The 23,758-nt window shown below is 40.5% G+C and overlaps 3 protein-coding genes and 1 pseudogene across 8 annotated transcripts in view; 3 read left to right on the top strand and 1 right to left on the bottom strand.

Annotated features, from left to right (window-relative positions):
* The window catches only part of Fmo1 (flavin containing monooxygenase 1), a 52,982-nt gene extending 44,672 nt beyond the window's left edge, over positions 1–8,310 (top strand). For all 6 annotated transcript variants that reach the window (XM_023710276.1, XM_023710278.1, XM_004626808.2 and 3 more), the window contains 5 exons: positions 1,683–1,825; positions 3,002–3,201; positions 4,793–5,148; positions 5,789–5,861; positions 7,689–8,310. In XM_023710276.1, the coding sequence (XP_023566044.1) occupies positions 1,683–1,825; positions 3,002–3,201; positions 4,793–5,148; positions 5,789–5,861; positions 7,689–8,031 (1,115 nt within the window). In that variant the 3' untranslated portion in view covers positions 8,032–8,310. The remainder of the gene's footprint in view (positions 1–1,682; positions 1,826–3,001; positions 3,202–4,792; positions 5,149–5,788; positions 5,862–7,688) is intronic.
* Positions 8,311–14,050: 5,740 nt separating this feature from the next.
* The window catches only part of LOC111811990 (dimethylaniline monooxygenase [N-oxide-forming] 4-like), an 18,783-nt gene continuing 9,075 nt past the window's right edge, over positions 14,051–23,758 (top strand). The window contains exons 1-3 of the mRNA XM_023710282.1: positions 14,051–14,139; positions 20,600–20,739; positions 23,271–23,459. Of these exons, the coding sequence (XP_023566050.1) occupies positions 20,608–20,739; positions 23,271–23,459 (321 nt within the window). The 5' untranslated portion in view covers positions 14,051–14,139; positions 20,600–20,607. The remainder of the gene's footprint in view (positions 14,140–20,599; positions 20,740–23,270; positions 23,460–23,758) is intronic.
* The window catches only part of Fmo4 (flavin containing monooxygenase 4), a 58,874-nt gene continuing 49,204 nt past the window's right edge, over positions 14,089–23,758 (top strand). The window contains exon 1 of the mRNA XM_023710274.1: positions 14,089–14,139. The gene's annotated coding sequence lies outside the window, so the exon portion shown is untranslated. The remainder of the gene's footprint in view (positions 14,140–23,758) is intronic.
* LOC101568759 lies at positions 17,310–17,984 on the bottom strand (annotated as a pseudogene).

Below are 23,758 nucleotides of genomic sequence, written 5' to 3'. Positions count from 1 at the left end.
AAATAGAGATAACTAAAAATGATACTGAATTTCAAAAAACAAGATGATAAGTATTCAACAATGGTTGTTATACTACATATTGTTGTCTTCAAAGTAGTTGTTCAGATTACCAGATATAGGCATGTAAAATTGGACAAAAAAATTAAGTATTTTGTGTTCCTTTCAATAAACCAATAGAAATTAGTAGTACAATTATCTTAGTTGTAATAAGCAACCATATGTGTGTGTGTGTGTGTGTGTGTGTGTGTGTGTGTGTTTTCTGGTGTTATTTATTTATTTATTTATTTATTTATTTATTGGATACAGAGTCTCATTATACAGTTCAGATTCATAGTGATCCTCCTGTCTCAGCCTCGCTAGTGCTGGGATTACAATTATGTGTGCCACCACACCCAGTTTTGGGGCCGGCGCAGCATGTGATACCAGTGGTCAAACTCAGGTCTTTGAGCTTGCCAGGCAGGCACTTAGACGGGCAAGCTATCTCCTCAGCCCTTTCTGGTGCTTTTCTAAACAACTACATTTACCTAACATGTATTCTGACTCTGTTCTCCTACAAGGTAAGAGGGCAAATGAAGTTCACCTTCACACATGGTCTCATTGTTGTCCATTTGTGACCCAAAGCAAATACTCAGAGATATCTATGGTAATCTAACAATCTAGAGATATTCTAGAACTTACTTTCCTTTGGCTTTTCCAGCTCTGTTTTCTCAGCAGCCATTTGATTTATATTAGATTTCTGAACTGAGTTAATATTTGAACTCGATTGCATCCTTGCCAAATTCTGAACGTTCTGGGTCATGGTTAAGGCTTAACCAGGCTTCATGCTAGAATTTTGAGGATTCTGAGTAAGCCAAAGAGCAGTTGGCAGTTCCACAGGAAGATCACTACCCACACGAGTGCAGATTTGTCCCCAGAAGACCTAGATATCATATCAGTTTATCTTTATCTTAGAAAAACGAAGTTCTTTGTTCGGCACATATTACCTCTGATTGTGTAACTCAGCTTTGAAAGTTTTCAATGACTCTCCATTTGCACTGAATGTCTCAGTGAGATTTGGCACCAACGACATGAGACATCTACCTACTGTAGGTATCCCAGTAGATATAACCTTGATATCACAGACATAAACCTTTATTCTCCCTGCCAACTCCAGCTCATCAGCAAACTTTGCCTGAGCTAGTGAGTGCCAAGGTGAATTACCAGTGAATTTCTCTGACTCGTATGGATCTACATAATCAAGGAACATGTTTCCCTTGATTTCCCTCATCTCACCTAGCACAGAGCCAGGAACTGAACAGAGGCACTGACTCCACTTCCCTTTAATGTCATTGCCCTTGCACGAGTGTATGAAAAGGAGTATGGTATATGTAAATCAAACATTAGTAGGTAGAATTCATCAGCCTTTAAATAATAATGACTCCTTACACTTTTGCTCAACATTACTTTATGCCCTGATGTTTTAACTTAGTAGTTACTCATTTAATGAGACGACTAGAGGCCTTTTTAGTAAGATGAGGTTCTTATCCACTTCCACCCATAACTATATTTTTTAAAGTCATGTATTCATGTTTTAGTTGTCCTCAAACTTAAGTATCCTACAGTCAGCCTAACCACATGTGTCAAAGGAGATTATCAACTAAAAACTATTTTTGACTCTACAAATTCCCTATTTTTTTCTATAGGTATAAATACCTTTAAAGGCCAGTACTTTCACAGCCGAGAATATAAACATCCAGACATATTTAAGGACAAGAGAGTGCTTGTGGTTGGCTTGGGGAATTCTGGCGCTGACATCGCTGTGGAGGCCAGCCACCTGGCGAAAAAGGTACCATTCCTATTACCGCTTAAGGAAGAGCTTTATCTTAATACACATGCCTCAAGTAAGTGCTGTTTGATGCCATGATAAATGATCAAGATTTAAAATGCCAGACCCCGAAACTGTTTCTGCAGGTGGCATTGGGGATTTATCTAGGGCCTTCATATTCAACATATGCCCAGACCTTTTTTTGAAAAAAAAACAATTCTTTAACATAGAGTCTTCTCTTACTTGATTCTCCTGGGCTCAAATTTGTAATCCTCCTACCTCAGACTACCCAAGTTTAGGACCACCGTACTCAGCTACAGCATATTTTTAAAGTAATTTTAACTGAGTGTTCATAAATTGTACAGTGAATTCCAATTGTTTTTCCTCTAAAATTTCTCTGTCTTCAAATTTTTGTCATCTTCCTGGCTAGCCAACAAGCTATAAGACCTCTCTTCCTTACTCAGCACCATAGGTCAGAAGATCCTGGTCATGTTTCCTTGTTTAGGCCTGCCATTTACCCTTTAATTCCTGATCTGTTGCCAGATCTCATACTGAGACTTTTGCATTGTCTTCTGAAGAATAACTATAGAAAGAGTTCATATTTTTTAAGATTATTGTTTGCCCTGCATTACACTCAATGTGCAATGCTCCCACACTGCATTGCTTCAACCAATCATTAAAACAAGCCACTGAAGTAGATGCTGACCATAGATTGAGCAAGTAGGATCAAGAGAGGTCAGGTCACCTGCCAAATGCCAAAGCACTCATTAGGAATGCAGACAGTCCTCAAACCCTATTCCTTTTGCTTCAAAGCACATGCTCCCAACTTTTCCCTTTATCCTGGCACCTCAATAATCTCTGCAGAACATCCACCAACAAACAAAGCCTCTGAACAGTCTATTCCTGTAAGAGACACCCATGTCGAAATCCTAGTAACTCCTCTCTCCCACATGTGACATTCATAGTGGATGGATCTCTGTTAGCTTCTGTTTCAGGATCTCTGTTGTCTTACTTCAGGATAATGGGGCCAAAATTAATATGCCCTAAGATGTTTTAATACTTTATATATTTACACTATTATCCCGAGAGACTGACTTGTAAATGGCAGGGAGAAAAACCTAGACTACCTTGCCAAGGCATATCTTGCAGGTACCTTTCAATTCCTAAGTCTTCTTGAATCTCTTTGATTGCTTCCAGGTGTTCCTCAGCACCACCGGAGGTTCATGGGTGATCAGCCGAATCTTTGATTCAGGGTACCCATGGGACATGGTGTTCATGACCCGATTTCAAAATGCTTTCAGAAATTTTCTCCCAACTCCAATTGTGTCTTGGTTAATAGCAAAAAAGATGAACAGCTGGTTCAACCATTCAAATTATGGTTTAACACCTCAAGACAAGTAAGTGTCATGTGTATACGGAAGGCTGTTGGGGAGATGGAAGTGGAAACTTTCCAGTGTCATACAAACCACGCCGTATTATGGCGACATGCTTGGAGGTGTAAAATTTTTCATACAAATTTACTGGTAATAAGAATAACTAGATGAAAAAAAAGAATAACTAGATGTCCCTAAATGCTCAGTAAATGAATGTATGTATTTAACTGTTCAGGAAAAGTATTATTAGATTATATGATTTATATGCCTTTTTATGGCAGTATAAATGTTAGCAAATTTGATCACTTGGCCAAGCTCATTTAGTAGTGAAAAATCTCCATGACCTTGGTGAGTTACTTTGGCCTCAGTTGCAGCAAACAAGAGCAAATGATTTCTGTCTGATTTTGTTGATAAAAGTAAACACACTTGCATTGTTCCACTGTCCTAGAAAAATTGAATCCTATAGTTGTCCTTTCATCTTTCTTCTTGCCTTAGTGAAGACAATCTAGCCTTCAGTCTGTCCTTTTAGCTATAACCTACAACTTACTAAATTATCAAGAACTTAATGTTTTACTTTTTTATTCACTAAATCTTACAATGAAATTTCATTACTGGTAACACTGTTCACTCTCAGAATTTCACTCTGGACCTCCACGTGTATCAGTGGCCCCACGCCATCACCAGTGGCACACACTCTCCCCTTCATCACCTATAGTTCTGTTTTCTTCTTGACACTTTCCTCTTTTTATTGTGCTCACTCTTTTTCTTATTTCTTATCTTCTCTCCCACCTCAGGGTTTCTAGGAGGCTCCGCCTCTTTCCATTACGGTTCTTTCTACCAGCAATTTGATTTAACCTCAGTGGTGGCACACAGGACTAAAGAATTATAACCCTTCTTCCTTTCTGATGTAGTTAGTCCTTCACCATTCCAAAGTTCCTACATATGTACCATGTTATGCTCTTTCATTCTACCCAGCGGCCTAAGGATGGCAAGGTGTTAGCAGCCCTATTTTATAGGTCAGCAGAAGAAAGCCCACAGAGACCATGTGACTTGCTCAAGCTCTACTAAATTAAAATACACAACTAGAAAACAAATCATTCTGAATGCTTCCCACATCATATGTGTTGCTTTTGTATCACACTGTCTGCTTTGGCTATCTGGTATAAGCCACATGCGCCTCAACTTATAGAAAATCCACTCACACAGTGCTGGTCTTACAATTCCAAATACACAGCCAAAAAAAGATGAATTTGTCCTTCTTCTTTAAATAATTATTTTCTAGGAGAAAGGGACAGCTCTTACACGGAAGTTCTTGCTTTTCCTTGTAGCCTTTAAACCTTAAGCTAGCAATAGAATGACGGTGATAACTAAACATCACCAAACAAACAGAAGGTAAAGAAAGTTCTTTGGGAGCTTCCAAACTCTAATAAATGGTAGGCAGATTTTGTAATCCTTGGACATTATGAGTCCTTCCCTCAGAGGTAGCCTCTCCCCAAAACAGGCAATGCTTAACAGACAACAGGGTGGCCTCAAAATGGAGAGAGGGAGAGAAAAAAAGAGGACGCTGGCTCTGGTTTTCACCTGCACATTTCTTCCCTGTCCTTGCTTTGGTTAGGACTCAGGTGAAAGAACTTGTGCTAAATGACGAGCTCCTGGGCCGTCTGATCACTGGAAAAGTGTTGATCAAGCCAAGCATTAAGGAAGTGAAGGAAAAGTCCGTTATATTTAACAACACCCCAAAGGAAGAACCTATTGATGTCATTGTCTTTGCCACCGGATACACCTTTGCTTTCCCTTTCCTTGATGAGTCTGTGGTGAAGGTTGAAGACGGCCAGGCATCATTGTACAAGTATGTCTTTCCTGCACATCTGCAGAAACCAACCCTGGCTGTTATTGGCCTCATCAAGCCCTTGGGCTCCATGATACCTACAGGAGAAACGCAAGCTCGCTGGGTTGTTCAAGTCCTCAAAGGTGAGTGGATGACCTTTTGGTTTTTTGGTTTGCCATGTTACTTTGGATGCTGGAAAATTTGCAACTGTTATTCAGCTTTTATTTAAACCAAAAATGTTTAAAAACAGCAGTTATTCTATTATATACTGAATTCATTGAATTTGAATTATTCTGTCACAGTGACTCGTATTGAAGGGCAAGTCACTTCAGACCATCACCAGTGGAAATGATAAATCAGGGCTAAAAAATTGAATCAAAGAATTGATCTAAAATTTAAAAGTTCAGTCAACTGAGTGACAAAATTGAGTGAAACCAATTGTAGGATTCTGTTATGGCAAATAACTGCTAACACAGATTTATCTATTGAGTTGGTAGCACTAACACAAGCATTGAGTTGGTAGCATTAACATCATTTGACTCAGGGCACGAAAAATGAAAAATGAGCAGCAGTAAAAATTTTACTAAAATATTTATTTTACTAAAATATTTTACTTTGGGGCCAGGGAGATGGCTCAGTGGAATAAGTGCTTCCCTGGCAAGCACAAGGGCCTGAGTTCAATCCCCGGTTATGCAAAAAAAAAAAAAAAAATTTACTTATAGTATTTATAAGTAAACACCTAGGTCTAAAGTTAAATTACACTTTCTGTTTCTTATTTTACAGGTGTTAGCATATTGCCACCACCAAGTGTCATGATAAAAGAAGTTAATGAAAGGAAAAAAAATAAGCACAGTGGGTGAGTGAACTCATTAGGCATTTTTTAAATTATAACTGAAACTGTCAAACAATAGAGAGGGAAGCCTCTGAGATTTAGGGGGGAAAAACAAGACAGGCTTTCCAGAAAATAGAAGAAGAGGGGCTTCGAGGCGCCTTAATTTCCCGAGCATCATCACTTCTCCCCATGGCTATCAGGCACCACGCGGAGTTTGGAATCCAGAGCAAGTAGAACGAACTCTCATTTACGAGATAAATCGTCCCACACTTGATCAACAATCACCATCCCAGGCGCTCTGTGTGCTAGAAGCGTCTGCTCATTCATTCGTTCAGCAGGTCTGTGCCAGTTCTATTGCTGTCACGTAGGCTGCTGCTCTAGAGTAGGTGTCAGCCTGCAGTGGTCGGTGGACCAATTCCACGCACCCGGGTTTTGCTTTGCATTTCCATATAGCTGTAGGAGAAAAATAGGATTTTGCAACACATGAACATTGCATGAAATTCAAAGTACAGTGGCCATAAAATGTTGCCAAAATGCATATGTGCTCATTCTTTATATGTCATCATGGCTGCTTTTGTGTTAGCACAGCAGAGTTAAACAGTAGACACAGAGTCTGTACTATGGCCCTCCAAGCCCCTAGCAAACTAAATGTGTTGGGCTCTTCTCCAGAGGATAGGTTGAGCACGGGCCAAAGAAAACAACAGAGCATCTTCTGCTCTGTTCTGTAGCTACCACACAAGGGTCAGAAACAAGGGAACGGAGATAACCCACCCATCAACCAAACTCTCTCAGATTTTATCTGTTTTACCATTTGTCTGTTCTAGGCTTTGATGTAAACTTTTATGTGAAACTAAGAGGATTCTGTGGCAGAAGAAAATGTCTTAAAATCACTGCACTGAAGGAAAATGCCACCTCTTCTTCCATTCCTTATACTTTGTTGGTTTGTTTTTTTTTTGTTTTGTTTTGTTTTTTTTTAATGCATTTGGTACAGGATCTCACTATGCAGCTTGGACTCATAGTGAGCCTCCTGTTTTCAGCCTCCCCAGTGCTGGGACTATAAGCATGTGGCACCACATCCGATCTTAGTGGCCCACTCGGTACACCCAGGGGCAGGGCCAGCGTGGCACATGGTGCCGGGGATGGAACCCAGGTCCTGCCCTTGCCTAAGCAGGCACTTAGTCTGCTGAGCTATCTCTCTATCCCTTATTCCTTATATTATATCCACAGACTTTAAGTACTGATCTACCCTTGTCAAAGTGCTAAATTGTAAGACGATAAAAGCATTTTAGATCTCTCTTCTCAACCTACACCATAGTTTGATCTCTATTAAAGAACTCTAGTATAATAAGCAGCTAAGGCTTCTTGCCACATCAGTCAGTGGATAATTGCAGGACCTGATGATAGCATTATCAAGAATTCTACCCTCAGGAATTCTGTGATGAGTGCAATAATGACTAAGTTTAAAGAAACAGTATGGTCTGGTGCGATGGTTCAGTGGTCTAAAGCACTTACTTAGAGCAAGCTTAGCAAAGCACAGGGACAGCGGTTCAATCCCCCAGCACCACATGCCAGCCAGCCCTGCCCCCCTGATGGGCTGAGCTGGCCACACACACATACACACACACACACACACACAAATAAATAAAAAATTTTAAAAAAATAAAAATAAAGAAACAGTGTAAGACCATAGATATCATTAGATATACTATGGGCATAAAGGGGAGAAGACAGGAACCATTTCAAATTTTGCAGCAACAATTGTTTACTGTGGACCAATGTTCAGAGATTATCTGTACTTGTTCTAAGATTATAACAATTTTATCTTTTTGTATCCCCCATCTTTTTATGAAGGTATGGCTTACACTACTGCAAGGCTTTACAATCAGATTATATCGTATACATAGACGAACTCCTGACCTCTATCAACGCAAAACCCAATCTGTTCTCAATGCTGCTGACCGACCCACATCTGGTTTGGACCATTTTCTTTGGCCCCTGCTCACCGTACCAGTTCCGCTTGACTGGCACAGGAAAGTGGGAAGGAGCCCGAAAGGCCATCATGTCGCAGTGGGACCGAACATTCAAGGTCACCAAGACCAGAACTGTTCAAGAATCCCCACTTCTCTTTGAAAGTTTGCTTAAATGGCTGAGCTTTCTTATTTTGCTTGTGGCTGTCCTCCTGATTTTCTTATAAGAAATCTGCTAACTGCCTTTGCAGATGCACAGAGCACACGCCGCATTCTGACTCCTCTGCTAGAACAGCATTGCTTTCAAGGTATGAGCTGTGTCCAATAGCAAAGGCCCCCCATTAATCCTGAAGAAATCTCTGGGATTCCTTGAGCCTCTCCCAGCTGCATTATGTCTAATCCCAGAGGATGATAACTAAGATTTCTGTGCACTTAAAGACTGTTCTATGTAGCACTATGAGCATTCACACCTCTTTCTCATAAAAACTATTTTAAAGATTTCAACTGAAAACTGCCTTACAGAAGATTGTTTTGTGTTTAAAAAGGTGCTTTTATGGTAGTGGCTGATTAAAAATAAAAAAAGAAGAAACAAACCTAGAAGCTGTTTTCAGTGATCTTTTGTTCTCTTTTCATGGGTTGGAGAAAAAGAGGATGAGGCTGTGAAGAAAGCCCGTGACATGATGGCGCATCCAGTGAGTTCAAATTTCCAGAAGAATGTACTTTCCTGGGATTGTTCATTTTCTCAGAACATGCTCTATTAAAAGACAAAAAAAAAAGGACAGCTTCAGCTTATAAACCAAAGATTCAAATTGAATCTACTCCACAGAAAACACCACCTTCAAGGGCTAGCGAGATATCTCAGTGGACAAAGTGCCTGCTTAGGCAAGCGCAGGGACCAGGGTTCAATCCTTGGCACCATGTGCCACCTCAGCCCCAGCCTTGCCTGAGGGCGTGCTGAACCAGCCAGCGAGAGGTGGCACATACCTGTGATCCCAGCTCTGGGGAGGCTGGAAACAGGAGGATCACTACGACTCTGAGCCGCATAGTGAGACCCTGTACCAAGTACATAATAAATACATAAATAGATAAATATTTCAAAAGAAAGTACCTACCTTCACTAGCTCTTTGCTCATAATATATCTCATCTAGACTATCATTAAAAAGACTAAAGTATGTTCTTAAAAATAAAATTAAGCATTCATGGAGATAAAGAGCTGATAAACTAAAAACTAAAAAATATTGATAAACATAATTAAAGAAGACAAATGAATGGAAAGACATGACATTTCACTTTCATAGATTGTAATGCATGTTTTTTTAAGGATGTCACACTATCCAAAGCAATCTACAGATTCAATACTATCTTCACTAAAGTCCCAATGGTACTCCCTTAGCCAGTTTAGGCTACATGGGAAAATACCAGAGGTTAGGTGGTACACACACCAAATATTTAATCTCAAAAGATCTAAAAGATGAAAAGTCTAAGATCAAGGAAAATATAGATTCATTATCTGATGAGAAGCCTTTTCCTAGTTTACACAAAACCATCTTCTCATTATACCTATGGTAGAACAGTAAGACCTAGCCCTACAAGGGGCCAGGAGATAGCTCAGTAGAATAAGCACTTGCCTGGCAAGTGCAAGGGCCTGAGTTCAATCCCTGGTTCCACAAAAAAAAAAAAAAAGATCTAGTCCTACAGAAGAAAGACTAATTTGGGAAATAGATTTTTTCTCCCCTTTTAAAAGTAGTGAGTGGTCCACCCTCATGGTCTCATGTAAACCTAGTTACTTTCCATTATTATTATTACTATTTACCTAATAATATCCCATTGAAGGTTATCATTCCAATCTATAAATCTGGGGAAAGGGACACAAACCTGCAGTCCAAAGTCAACACTGTCTACAGAAGTAGAAAAAACAAGCCTAGAACTCCTAAAAAAAATTCATAGGAGGAAATCTTCTTGACATTAGTCTTGCAATGATTTTTGGCCTTAACACTGAAAGTATAGGTAGCAAAAGTAAAAATAGACAAGACTGCATCGAACTACAAGGAAGGAAACATATGAAAAGGTGACCTATCTAAAGGGAAAAAGTACTGAAAACCATATATCTGGTAGGTTACTAGAAGAAAAAAAAAAAAAAGCCTGTTCTAAACATGGGCAAAGACCTCAATAGGCATTTGTCCAAAAACAAAAATACCTCAATGGCTACCACAGGGGCCGGGAAGATAGCTCAATAGAATAAGCGCTTGCCTGGCAAGCGCAGGGTCCTGAGTTCAATCCCTGGTACCAAAAAAAAAATAAAATAAAATAAATAATGGCCACCAGACAAAAGCATTCATCACCACCACTCACAGGAATTATAATCGAAACTACCAAGATATAGTACCTCACCCTTAGAAAGCATAGGTACTGGCAAGGACGTGGGGAGATTTAAACTCTCCTACACTGTTTGTGAGGACGCAGTGTTTGTGAGAATGCAAAATCATGCAATTGTACAAAATAACATAAAAAGTCCTCAAAAAATTAAAAATAGAGCTATCATATGATCCAGCAATCCTACTCTTGAATATATATCCCAAAGGATTGAAATAAGGGATTTCAAAGAAATGTCTGTGCTGTGTGTCTATTACAGCATTAATCATGATAGCTGGGATGGTCAAACATAAGTATTCATAAATGGATGAATGGATAAAGGGAATGTGGACTAAATATATGTGAGAGTTAATTTTTTTTTACGGAACTAGGGATTGAACTCAGGCCCTTGCACTTGCCAGGGAAGCGCTTATTCCACTGAGCCATCTCCCCAGCCCATTAATCTTGATTTGCAATTTGCCCTGAAAGACAACTAGAAGATTAGCGAAGCAGACTTCTGAGTGTGCCTGGGTCAGGAGGGTGACTCAGGCTGTCTTCTGGTCCCCGCTTCCTGCCCCTCAGACCCTTCCTTGCTCTCAGGTCCATAAGCAGCTTTCCTCTACTGTGCTTTCACCACAATACTTTTTGCCTTCGAGTCAGCCAATCGCATACTGAAACCTATGAAAATCTTTTCTCTTTTAAACTGTGACTGTCAGGTATTCTCCCCAGGCATGGAAAGCTAGCCAATACGGAAAAGTGATGCAAAAGAAGTAAAGCAGTTGCTGTGAACATGCATCACATTGTGATTCAAAAGCCTTTGAACTGGCTTGCAGGAGGAGGTGGGGAAATTTGGCAAAAGCCATACAGAGAAAGCTTAAAACACTGTTGAGCAGAATTTATTGGGCCGGACTGTTCTGAGTATGAAAGACCAGACTGCTAGTAAGAATGAGGCCAAGTAAAGGGTGCATTCAAGAAGTTTCAGCTGGAAGTGAGGAGCATACTGGGAGTGGAATCAGAAACCATTCATGCCTGTAGAGAGCCCTTCTCAGTCCTCACTGAGGCCCAGAAAATTTATATTTATAACCCCATGGGAAAGTTACTGAATTTCTAGTGAGTTGACTCCAATCTGCCACTTCCAGTGTCACCTATAGCAAGAATAAAGACACGAAGCCATATTTGCAGTTAGAGGGAACCAAGGGGTCCTAAGCCCAGCTATCAGGATCGCTAACTGGAACAAAGGCCTCACCTGAGGACCAAACCCAGGTTTTATCAATTGTGAAGAAGCGAGTGGCATGAAATATGGTGCTGTGAGCCCAGCTAGGTAGGAAGCTTGAAATCGCCTCTGGAAAACGCAGAGAGAAGTATATGCAGAAAGAGTAATCTGCATAGCTAACTGAGGTAGTACTTAACACTCTGGGGTCAATGCTTCAGCTCTGAGGTGTTTGCTTTTTATGTCCTGGGAAGTCACAGCCCCTTATCTTCAGGATCCATGCAGGCCCACAGTATGGAACATACTCCTCATCCTGTCCTGGCTCACACACACTTTGGGGGCAAACCACAGGGGTGGGGAAACCCCGTGGCCTTACTTGAAAGACTACACATCAGCCCCTCAGCTGGACTGATTTGCACTGCTTACAGCCAGTTGAGGGGATAAGGAAAAGCCCTAGCCAGCTCTGTACACATCAGTACGTGGAAATTGGGCCAGATTTGGCCAAAATGGAGATAATTATTTTTCTTTCAAGGAGAGTCATCCAGGTTGTCCTCCACACACATCATCTTCAAGGAAATAATTTCTGTATAATTGATCCATGCCCTAAGACTTTGTGAGAGGCTAAGTTTAAAGGTTTAGTAAGTCGAAAAGAGAAAATTTCAGCCCAGCGTTTAGGCTGTTGTATGAGTACTACTGGCTGCTTTTGGACAGATTTTAGTGAGAGTTAGAAGCAAATAGCAGAGTGGAAGGATTTGGAAAATATTCAGTTTGGCCAGAAGAGAGGAGTACATTTTAGGCCATAGGAGTTGTGGTCACTGAGGAGAGCAGAACCCTTAGAAAGACATAAGATACTGTATCTGAGAAAAGAGAAAAGATGCTCTGGGAGCATCATGAGAATCAGGGAAGATTCCACATATTGCAGGTTTAAAGGTGTAACAGTATAAATTTCTCTTGATGCCTTTGGTTTAAGAAGTAAAGTTTAGGGTTTCCTGCTCAGAGCTGACTAGGAAAGTATGTCCATGCACTCAACATTGAAGGCATTTAGATTCAGTTACAGTTACCATCTATGTGATACCAGTTTTGCAGGCATACAGAACCCAGAGGTTATGGGATCACAAAGCATTATGTCCAAGTTTTAAAGGAAGACATCAGATGCCAGGCAATATGTGACATGATATAGTTCCTGCTAAGAGCCCCAAACAGGGGCTTCCACAAAGTTGGAAATACCGGGAAGATGGAACATCTGCCAAGAAAAGCTGCAGGCAGCAAACTGAGCCAGCTCAAGAGAGGCCACTACCAAGTATGTTAGGGAGCACCTACAAGCCCAACACTAAGACGGCTGAGACAGGAGGATTGCCACAAGTTTGAAGTCACCCTGGGCTATGCAGTAAGTTCAAGGCCAGCCTATCTACAGAGGACGATGACAGGAAGGGGCGTGGGGACAGAGAGAGAGAGACAGAGACAAAGACAGAGACAGAAACAGAGACAGACACAGAGACAGAGAGACACAGACAGATACAGAAACAGACAGACAGACCCCATGTGGAGTACAACTGGCAAGGCCACAGATGTGGTGTGCCAAAGCCCTTTGGAACTCACATCTCACTGCCACGTGCCCCAGATGCTGGACGTGGAGGTACAAGATTTAATGCTTGACCTGTTGGACTTTGGTCTTGCTTTGCTCTAATTCATTTCAACCTTCTATTCCTCCCTTTTGAAATGGGAATGTTTACCTTGGCCCACTGGATCTCAGTATTATATAACTTCCTCATGAATTTTACAGTTCACAACTGAAAGTTTGCCTCGAGTATCAGAGCAGATTGCCTTGGACTTGGTATAATGCCGCAACTGCTGAGAATCTGTGGAGGGCACTACTGTGGTTTTGGTTGTACATAGAGGAAATATTTTAGGCAGAGGTATGACTGAAGACTACTGAGTCAGAAACTGCTCAGAAAATGTCCCTAAACACAAAACCTAATATACTCTGCTATGTTCGCTTCTACATTTTCAGTGCAGAAAATAAAAGTGATGGCTACTTAACACCGTGGTACTAGGCTGCTTCCAGAACCCTTCTTTCTCTGCCCTAGGTGAAGATCTAATAACTTTAAGCTTTCTCAGACTGTTTACTAGCTCCCCCGCTATCTTAAGGATGATACTGTTTGAATTCCTCGTAAATCTTGAATTTAAAATCGTGCTTTTGGATTAGAAGACCACAGGCAGAAAAACACCCTCACACAATGTCTCCCTTTAGACGGCTGCCCCAGAGGCTGTGTTTTGGCGCCCTCTGAAGGTTACAATGATAACAGCACTGCGAACGACACGCTTCTCTTAATAACTGGGATTTCCGGTTGAGCTTTGACTTTTTCTCGTAATAACTGGGACTTCCTGTTGAGCTTTGACTTTTAGTTCTGTGGGGGTAAACGTTAGGAATTGTGTATTTCTTTCCAGTCCAAAAACTGTATTCTAGTTGGCCGTCCAGCTTCCTTGGAGCTACTTGAAGTATCAAAACCATGAGGCTACTCCATTTTTTCCCCTAGAGAATACTTTTTTTGCTGTCTCTAGTTTGAGAGGAAACAAATGATTCTGATCTTACTAGAAACACTTTGATCAAAATCAGCCATTTATTTATTCTTCTATGAAAATCAAGGAACGTGAGTTTCAGACGACTTTGGTTTTGGTTTTGGTTTTGATTTTGTTTACAGAAAAACACCATCTTGGCGTTTCAACTAAAAGAAATAATTTAAGTCCAGCTATCTGCTCTATGCAAACAAGGTAAGTGTCCTGGAGTTCTTGAAAAGGAGAAATGTTTACAGAAACTTCCTCTGCACAGGACGAATGTTCTCCTAGACAGTGCATTCTTTAAAAATGAGTGTGATATTTGGTTCTCTGAACAACTAATTTGAACACAACACTGTGCAATATACAATACTGTCAAATTCATATTATTTTGTTTAGTGAAATCTTGTATCATTTGTAATTTTTTTCTTTGTTAATACTATTTTGAGTTATCTTTAAAAATTAAAAAGTGAATGTGATTCTCTTCTAGTTACTCTTGATTAGGTTGACAACCAGAGTAAAGGAAACATACCCTCACCTCCCAAGCAAAGGAAGTTGTGAGAAAACAATCGCAAAGGTGTCAGTGAGAATAACAAACAAGCAGCTTTCATTGATTCTAAATTCACCTCTTATTTCAATTTATGAGTAGGCATTGGAAAAATCCAAAATATTAAACAGAGATTGTGATAGGGAATATTGTAACAGAGGAGGAGCCAGAAGGGTAATGATAAAAAATACTAATTAGGGGCTGGGAAGATATCTCAGTGGAATAAGTGCTTTCCCAGCAAGCGCAAGGCCCTGAGTTTGATCCCCGTACCACGAAAAGAAAAAGAACAGAAATACTAATTAATCAAATTTCAAACTGAAAGAAATCCTAATTGATGAGATTATCGGCAGATTCCCCACAGGTCTCTGCCACAAAAGAGGTTGGAATCGGTCAGTTAAGCATGAGTGGTAAGGCAGGGAATGGTTAGTTCTGTGTGGAGTCTGCCCCTCGGACAGTAGTCTAGCTCAGCAGATCAGAACTCCTGCATGCAAAAAGGCTGGACAAAACCAATCTTGATGAAGCTACTTTATGTTGTGTAGCAGACTTTAGAGTTTACAGGGCGTTCAAACCTACCTCTTCTACTCACAACCCTTTGAGCCTGCAGTATGCTCTCCCACTTTTGATTTTATATGTTTTTGTTTTGTTTGGCACCGGTTATTTGTTTTTTTCTTTGGTGGAACCGGGGATTAAACTCAGGCCCTTGTGCTTGCCAGGGAAGCACTTATTCTACTGAGCCATCTCCCCGGCCCCCACACACATTATTTGATTTTCTTTTTCTTTTTTTTTTTTTACATTCATCTACTGTATTTTAAAGAAAAATTTAAAAACATAGAAAAGAGGAGCCAGGGAGATAGCCCAGTGGAATAAACGCTTCCCTGGCAAGCACAAGGGCCTGAGTTCAATCCCTGGTTCCACCAAAAAAAAAATTTAAAAAATAAATAAAAACATAGAAAAGATACAGGATTTCAACACAAGATGATAGGAAATCAACAATGGTTATTATATTAGATATTATTACCTTCAAAGTAGTGCTTAGATTACCAGATATAGCCTGTAAAATTGATCAAAGAAAATTGAGTATTAACTCTTCCTTTGAAGAAACTAATAGAACCGGGGATATAGCTCAGTGCTACAGTGCCTGCCTGGCAAGCTCAGGGTCCTGAGTTCAATTCCCAGTGCTACAAAAAATTTAAAGAAACCAATAGAAATTAGTAGTACAATTATATTAGCTATCTCTGAGATATATATGTATATATCTCAGAGATAGCTAATACATTCTTTGGTGTGCATATATATGTATATGTATAAAATTTTCCCCTTCCTTCTTTATTTCTTTGCTCCTTCCCTCATCCTAGTTGTTCCTTCCTTTGAGCAGTTCCTTTCAATTTCACAATATCTGTTGCACCATTGGGTTCTTATTTACTCTTTCAGCTTCTTACACTGGGGAGACAATATGATGTTTACACATGTGGGTCTGATTTATTTCACTTTCGAGTATGGTCTCTAGTTTCATCCATTTATCTATGAAAGCCACGAGTTTATCTTCCTTTATAGCTGAGCAATACTCCATTGTATAAAAACACCATATCTTTTTTATTCATTGTTTAGTTGATGGGCATATGGGTTGTTTCCAAGATATAGCTATGACAAATTGTGCTGCTATAAATAAGGGGTGCATATATATCATTGTGGTATGATATTTGCAGTTCTCTGGAAAGCTACCTAGAAGGGGAGTAGTTGGTTCAAATGAGACCTCTAACCTTAGTTTTTTGAGGAATCTCCACATTGATTTTCATAGTACTTGGACCAGTCTACACTTCCATCAACAGTGGAAAAGCATTCCTTTTTCCCCACAGTCCCTCCAGCATTTGTTATTCATTGATTTCTTAATTACAGTCATTATTTCTGGGGTGAGATGGAATCATAATATTGTTTCAGTTTGCATTTCTTGAATGACCAATGCTGTTCAACATTTTTTCATATATTTATTTGCCATTTATATTTCTTCATCTGAGAAGTTTGTATTCATCTCAGATGCCTATTTTTTAATTGGGTCTTCGAATTTTGGGGGGACTGATGTTTTTTCATTCTTTTTTTTTTTTTTTTTTTTTTTTGGTGGAACCAGGAATTGAACTCAGGCCCTTGTGCTTGCCAGGCAAGCGCTCATTCTACTGAGCCATCTCCCCAGCCTGTTTTTTCATTCTTTACATGTTCTATATAGAATTTCATTGTTTTAGGAACAGTTGGCTATATTTTTTTTTCCAATTCATGAGGAGGTTTTTCACTCTTTTTTCTTTTTTTTGTGGAACCAGGGATTGAACTCAGGACCCTGTGCTTGCCAGGCAAGTTCTTATTTTACTGGTATTTCACTGGGCCCTCACTTTGTTGATGATTACTTTTGATGTACAAAAACTTTGCCATAAGATTAGATTACAGTTGGTGATTCTTTGAAGTTATTTCCCCTGAAGTTTGGATTTTCTTCATGAATTCTCTGCCTACCCATATGTCTTCAATATTTCTACCTACTTTCTATTCCAGGAGATTTATTTTTTTTTTCAAGACAGTGGATATATTTTAATTGAACTTTTCAGGTTCACAACATGACGTAAAGGGAAATACAGTTTTCCTTAACCAGTATTTCGCACAGCTATAGTAAAATACTTTAGACTTCAGGGATTTATAAGGGATTACATTTCTCAAAAAATGTGATCAAGTAAGTTTTACTTAACTCTTTGAAATTTCCAGTTGATTCTTTACAATAATAACAAGTTCTAGTTACTTACATTTCAAGGCCAAGTTTGAATCACACTGATGTCTTCAGATCTTAACTCCACCTGTTTCAATCAATATCCACTAATTCTACCTCAAAAATAAGTTTTGCATTTGGCAGAATTTTGGCATCAGGCTGTCCTTTCTTTCCATAAGCCCATCCTGGTTCAATCTCCAGTCGAGCCTTTTCACCTTTACTCATAGTCAAGAGCGCTTCATCCCATCCTCTGATAACTTTGCCCACTCCAACCTTAAAACTTAAAGGCTTGGCATTTTTCTTCTTCTTTGAACTTGTTTGAATATTAGTGTCAAAAACTGTCCCATGCTGCAGCGTCCCTGTGTACCAGCAGTGCACAACGTCTCCCTTTTTGGGAAAGTTGGTTTTATCTCCCTTTTTCAGAATAGATTTTGTGTATTTTGGTGGACCCTCATCTTGAGTCTCTTCAGACTTGGTTTCCTTGTGTTTTTCTTCATTGAGCTTCACATTTTTCACTAGATCAGTCACTTTACTTATGCTTTCAGTACCTTTGAAACACTTAGTTTCAAAAAGATTATTGTAAGCTGTAACCAAATGATCCTTATTAGCTGTCTTAGCTACATTTTTAATGTTTCCTAATAATTTATACTCTGCAAGAAACGAATCTGAACCGTGGTCCTGCAGAAACTTGATTATGTCCTTCTTGGGCAGGTGCACCCTGCGCAGCTGCTCCACCGTCCACGCCCGCTGGGGCGCAGCGGCAGCCATCTTCCCCCGCTGCTCCGCCGCACTAAAGCAGCCCTTCCAAGAGATTTAGTGTTTCTGTTTTAGTATTTAAATCTCTAGGAAGCTCAGCAGATTAAAGCACTTGCAAGCAAGCACAGGGGCTGGGGTTTGATCCCCAGGCCTGCTGTGCTGGCTCCGCCCCCAAGATGTGCTGAGACAGTGATTGAGCCTGGGCATGGTGGTGCACACCTGTAATCCCAGCTCTTGGGAGGCTGTAAACAGGTGGATCACGGAATCCAAGCTAGTAGTGAGACCCTGAACACCCTGTAGACCTTTCCCTAAAAAAATATAAATCTCTAGGAATGGTCAGATAACTCAGCGGATTAAAGTGCCTAGTTAGGCAGGGTGCAGTGGCCAGGTTCAATCCACAGTGTGCCATGCAGGCCCTGCCCTCTGGGTGCCCAGAGATGGTGATTGAAACTGGGCATGGTGGCAAGTAGCTGTAATCGCAGCACTTGGGAAACTGAAAACAGGAGAATTACTATGAGTCCTATCTATGTAGTGAGACCCTGCAGACCCTGTACTAAATACATAAGTAAAAAAAAATTGGATCTCTGATCCATTTTGACTTTAGTTCAGGGCATAGTAATAGATGTAGATCAAGTTTAAGTCTTCCACGTGTGGAAATCCGTTTTTCCCAGCACCACTTATTAAAAAGGCTATCTTTCTGGGGCTGGTGAGATGGCTCAGTGGTCTAAAGCACCTACTTAGAACAAGCATAGCAAAGCACAGGGACCACGGTTCAATCCCCCAGCACCACATGCCAGCCAGCCTCGCCCCCTGCTGGGCTGAGCTGGCCACGCACACACACACATAAATAAAAAAAAAGAAATAAATAAAACAGAGATTATAAAAAAAAAAAAAAAGGCTATCTTTCTTCCAGTGAACATGTTTCATCTTTTTGTCAAAAACTTGGTCTTTTTGTCCAAGCACACTCATGGCTGAGTGTGTTTGGATTTGTGCCTGCATCTTCTAATCTGTTTCATTGATCCTCAGGTGTGTTTTTACTGCCAGTTCCATGTTGATTTTATTACAGTAGTTTTGTAGTATAATTTGCGTCAGGAGTTTTGATGCCTTCTGCTTTGCCTTTGTTGCCCAGGATTGCTTTTGCTGTTCTTAAATCTTTTCTGGTTCCAGACAAATTTTAGAAATTTTTTTTCTCTACATCTGTTAGGTATATTAGTATACTAGGTATTTTTATTGGGATTGCATTAAATTGGTACAATAATTTTGGGAGTAGGACCATTTTCACAATATTTTTCTTACTATCCATGAGCAAGGAATATCTTTACACTTTCTGAAATCCTCATTGATCTCTTTTTCTCAGAGTACTATAATTTTTTCTGTATAGATCTTTTACTTCCTTTTCAAATTTGATTCCTAAGTATTTCAGGTTTTTGGATGCTATTGTGAAGGGTGTGTTTTCCTTAATTTTTCTCAGTTTGTTGTTTGTGTGCAAGAATGCTATTGATTGTTGAATTTTGACTTTATATCCAGCTATGCCACTAAATTTAGTTATTAAATCTAGAAGTCTTTGGGCCAGCCAGATAGCTCAGCAGTTTAAAGCACCTGCAAGCAGGTGCAGGGGCTGGGAGTTCAATACCTAGGCCTGCCCTGCTGTCCCTGTCCCCGGGGCACACTGAGATAAAAATTGAGATTGGACGTGGTGGCACACACCTGTAATCCCAGCACTTGGGAGGCTGTAAACAGGAGAATCACTATGAGTCCGATCAAGTAGTGAGACCCTGAACACCCTGTAAACCCTTCCCTAAAATACAGGAAAAAAAATCTAGAAGTCTTTTGGAGGAGTTTTTGGGGTCTTCTATGTAGAATATCATGTCATCTGTGAATAATGATAATTTCACTTCTTCCTTTCCTATCATTATTTTTATTTCTCTCTCTCATCTAATTGTTCTGGCTAACTGAATAGGAGTGGTGACAGTGAACAGCCTGGTCTTGTTCCTGATTTTAAAATGAAAGCTTTCAGTATTTGTCTGTTTAGTATGATGCTGTCTGTTAGTTTGTCATGGATGGATTTTATCAGGTTGGGTAAAGACCGTATTTTCTAATTTTCTGTAGGGTTTTCATGATGAATGAGTGTTGGAGTTTATCAGAAGTTTTTCTGCATCTATTGAGATGATAATGTGATTTTGTCTTTGACTCTGTTGACATAGTGGATTACAGTTAATAATTTACATATATTGAACCATCCCTGCATTCCCAGGGTGTGCTGAGCCTGCAATTGAGATTGGTGTGGTGGTGCGCACCTGTAATCCCAGCTCTTGGGAGGCTGTAAACAGGCAGATGACTATGAGTCTGATCTAGAACACTCTGTAAACCCTTCCCTAAAATTAAAAAAAAATTTTTTTTAACCATAAAAATAAATAGATAAAATAACACAGCTAATAGATCACAAAGGCAGTACTTAAACCAAAACAGTCTGATTTCCAAGACTGCATATTTTAGCAAGAATGTGACTCAGCCTCCACTCAAAGGTGGAAGGAGAGGATTTCTAGCCCTGCCTAAGCCCACTCCTGTGGCCAGGCTCTGTCCCAACCTTGTGATGTAAAGAAGTGCTGTTTGTCCTTCTCTCACAGAGCATCCCATGGCCAAGAGAGTCGCAGTGATTGGAGCTGGGGTGAGTGGCCTGTCCTCCATCAAATGCTGCTTGGATGAGGACCTGGAGCCCACCTGCTTTGAGAGAAGTGATAACTTCGGGGGACTCTGGAAGTTTTCAGTGCGTGCCTTACCTGTACCCATCCCCATCTGTCATAATCTGGCCAGTTGCTCTGTTTCTGCTCAGTCAGGTGGCTTCAGCCTGCCTTGATGACCAAGTGAGGTGACCAAGTGGCTGTCTCATGGCAACCACAAGAGCGTGTGCATGGTGCAGTGATAGGCACTGTGCAGATGCAGTCTGATAAATGAGGAGCCACCAGAATAGGCAGGCATGGTCAGGAATTTGAGGAGAGAGGAAGGAGTTACATTTAACAGACAAACACATGGTTGGAAGTTTATGATGATTTCTGGACCATGGACATAATTAAACAAAGTAGCAGTGTGCCACGTCAGTAGAGCTGAACAGCACTGGTGTATATGGAGTAGATTACACTAGGGGAAACGCGTGGGAGACAACTAAGCTGCATTCTCCTAAGAAATGAAACCCCTTGCCTTTGTCTTTACCTGACCTTTACGTCAACCCTATTGACTGAGTGTGCAGACCTGGCTCTATTGAAGTACATGTTCCTTTAGTTGGCCAAAAGAATGTGATTGTGTCCAGCCAATGCACCAGTGAGTCTCATCATAGCAAAGCAGGTCAGAATTGCCCCCTGCTGGTGGCTAGAATAGAGGCTCAAGCAAGAACTTGTGAGATTCCAGGGCTAAGACATGAGATAACATTTCAGCTAAGGCCACAAGACTCAAAATGAATTATACCTTCCTAGAAGTAAAGGTGTCAGCCCGGCATACATCAAGCAACCTGTTGTGCCACTAACTGAAGGGCCTCTGTGCCTGGTGCAGGGGTGGTCTGTTTCTCTTCACAGCCATGCCTGCAAAGGTTCTCTTCCCACACACTGACATAACTCCTACCCACCTTCCTCATTGACACCAACAATAGTTGTGTACTCTTGGACTCATGACCCTTGGTTCCACAGAAAACACTGAGTCATCCCAGAGCCTCAGCTGCAGATTTTTCTCTTTTTCTTTCCATCCATGTGCTACATTGCTGGGTAAGAGACTGATACCCTCCACAAGGGTTTCAGTAAACATGGAAGTTGGCATCAGGGAGTGGAGGTGCAACCCACAAGCACTGTCAGGTATTTGGGAAGGGAACTAGCAGGAGGGAACCAGGATCTCAGACCTTAGAAGGTTTGGAGAAAAGATTGTATGTTACCACAATAAAAAGAACCCAGGAACTGACCAATCCTTCTTAAGTAGAATATAAAGCCCAGGGGACAGTTCTTATGGCCAGGCCAGCTGTCAGATGACCTGAACAGTATAAAGTTGACTATAAAGTGGTTAAAATCCATTTACCTCTGGCCAGGATTGATCCTTTCTAGAAGCAGCAAAGTTTGCACTGGGAATAGAAAGACTCACCCCAGAGGTGGGTAAGAAGGTGTCAGAAGATGGAATCCGGGCAGGCAAAGTGTCAAATACTTCAGAGGAAAATAGACCAGCAACATCCTTTTGACTGCTTTGAATGATAGAAACTTCTATGGAAGAAATGACACTTGCTGACTCTTCAATCAATAACAAAGGGGGGAAAAAAGTCAAAGTTTTGTAGGCAGCAATGGCCCAAACTCTAAGATTCCAATGTGGGAGCAATAGAGTAGAGACAGAAATCTTTTTCTGGTACACTATGAGCCTCCTCAGACAACAAAAGCCGATAAGAAACCACTGGTTTTGGTTTATATAGCTGCTGCTACAGGTAACCCTACATTTGCTTTGATATTTTTCCCTACCCTAATGTAATATAAGTTAGTTTTAGAAAGTAATACTGAGTTAGACATAAGAAAATAACTGTAATAACAATATCTCCAGCTCAGGACTATTGAAATTTCAACATAATCTTTTCCAGTCATATAAATGCTGTTTTAAAACAAAACAAAACAAAATGATGCTATTTGTTTCTATTCATTCAGTACATACTCATCATACCCTTCTGCCAAGACACAGAGGTTCACAATACAGACACAAACCGTGACCTCCTTGCAGTCTAGTGGGGAATAAAATCAGGAAGAGGTAAATGTGATTGATGTAATCAGCTCATCTCATTTGTTTCTTTGTAGTATGAGAAAGATGTATTTAATTATTTCAATCCCACTAATGATTTCTCATCCTTCTACTATGAGGACCTAATACTGGCTTTGCTGGAAATCATTAAAATGACGAGTAGAAGGGCCAGCCAGATAGCTCAGTGACTAAAGTGTCTGCATAGGCAGAGCGCAGCAGCCAGGGGTTGTGATCCCTGGTGGGCCATGCCAGCGCCACTCCTGGGTCACACTGAGATAGCGATTGAGACTGGGTATGATGGCACATGCCTGTAATCCCAGTGCGTGGGAGTCTGAGAACAGGAGGATCACTACGAGTCCGATCTATGTAGTGAGACCCTGTAGACCCTGTACTAAACACATTAAAAAAAAAAATATGACAAGTAGAACTGTAAGGGCTAGAGGGAAACCCTTCCAGCTGGGCTGCCACTGTCCAGCAAAATCTCTGTTCACTTGCTCCTGTCCCCTCCATTCCATGAAGCTAACTAAACTTTCCCCACAGGAAGAACCCAAAGATGGGATGACCAGGGTCTACAAGTCATTAGTGTCAAATGTCAGCAAGGAAATGTCATGCTATAGCGACTTTCCCTTCCGAGAAGATTATCCCAATTTCATGAGCCATGGGAAATTTTGGAACTATCTCCAAGAATTTGCTGAGCACTTTGGTCTCCTCAAATACATTCAGTTCAAGGTAAGATACTTCAGTGTTTGGAAAGTTAATAAATGAGTCCTGGCCTATTCTGCAGTCTAATAGAAATGAGATGGCTGTGTGAATTTGTCCTTGATTTTTTTTCTCTCCATGAATAAGGCATTTAACTTGTTGCTCCTGCACCTTATGTTTTAACAAAATGAATCATTAAAATGCTAATTTCTTTGTGCTCCTTTAAATGCTAACCTTTCACTGAACTTGAAATTTAGGCATTTTTCCCTTAGAACTAAAGGTTTCTCTCTCTCTCTCTCTCTCTCTCTCTCTCTCTCTCTCTCTCTCTC

The sequence above is a fragment of the Octodon degus genome, unplaced genomic scaffold (assembly GCF_000260255.1).
Source record: "Octodon degus isolate 3935 unplaced genomic scaffold, OctDeg1.0 scaffold00017, whole genome shotgun sequence".
NCBI classification, from domain to species: Eukaryota; Metazoa; Chordata; class Mammalia; order Rodentia; family Octodontidae; genus Octodon; species Octodon degus.
This window is presented reverse-complemented; position numbering and strand designations above follow the sequence as displayed.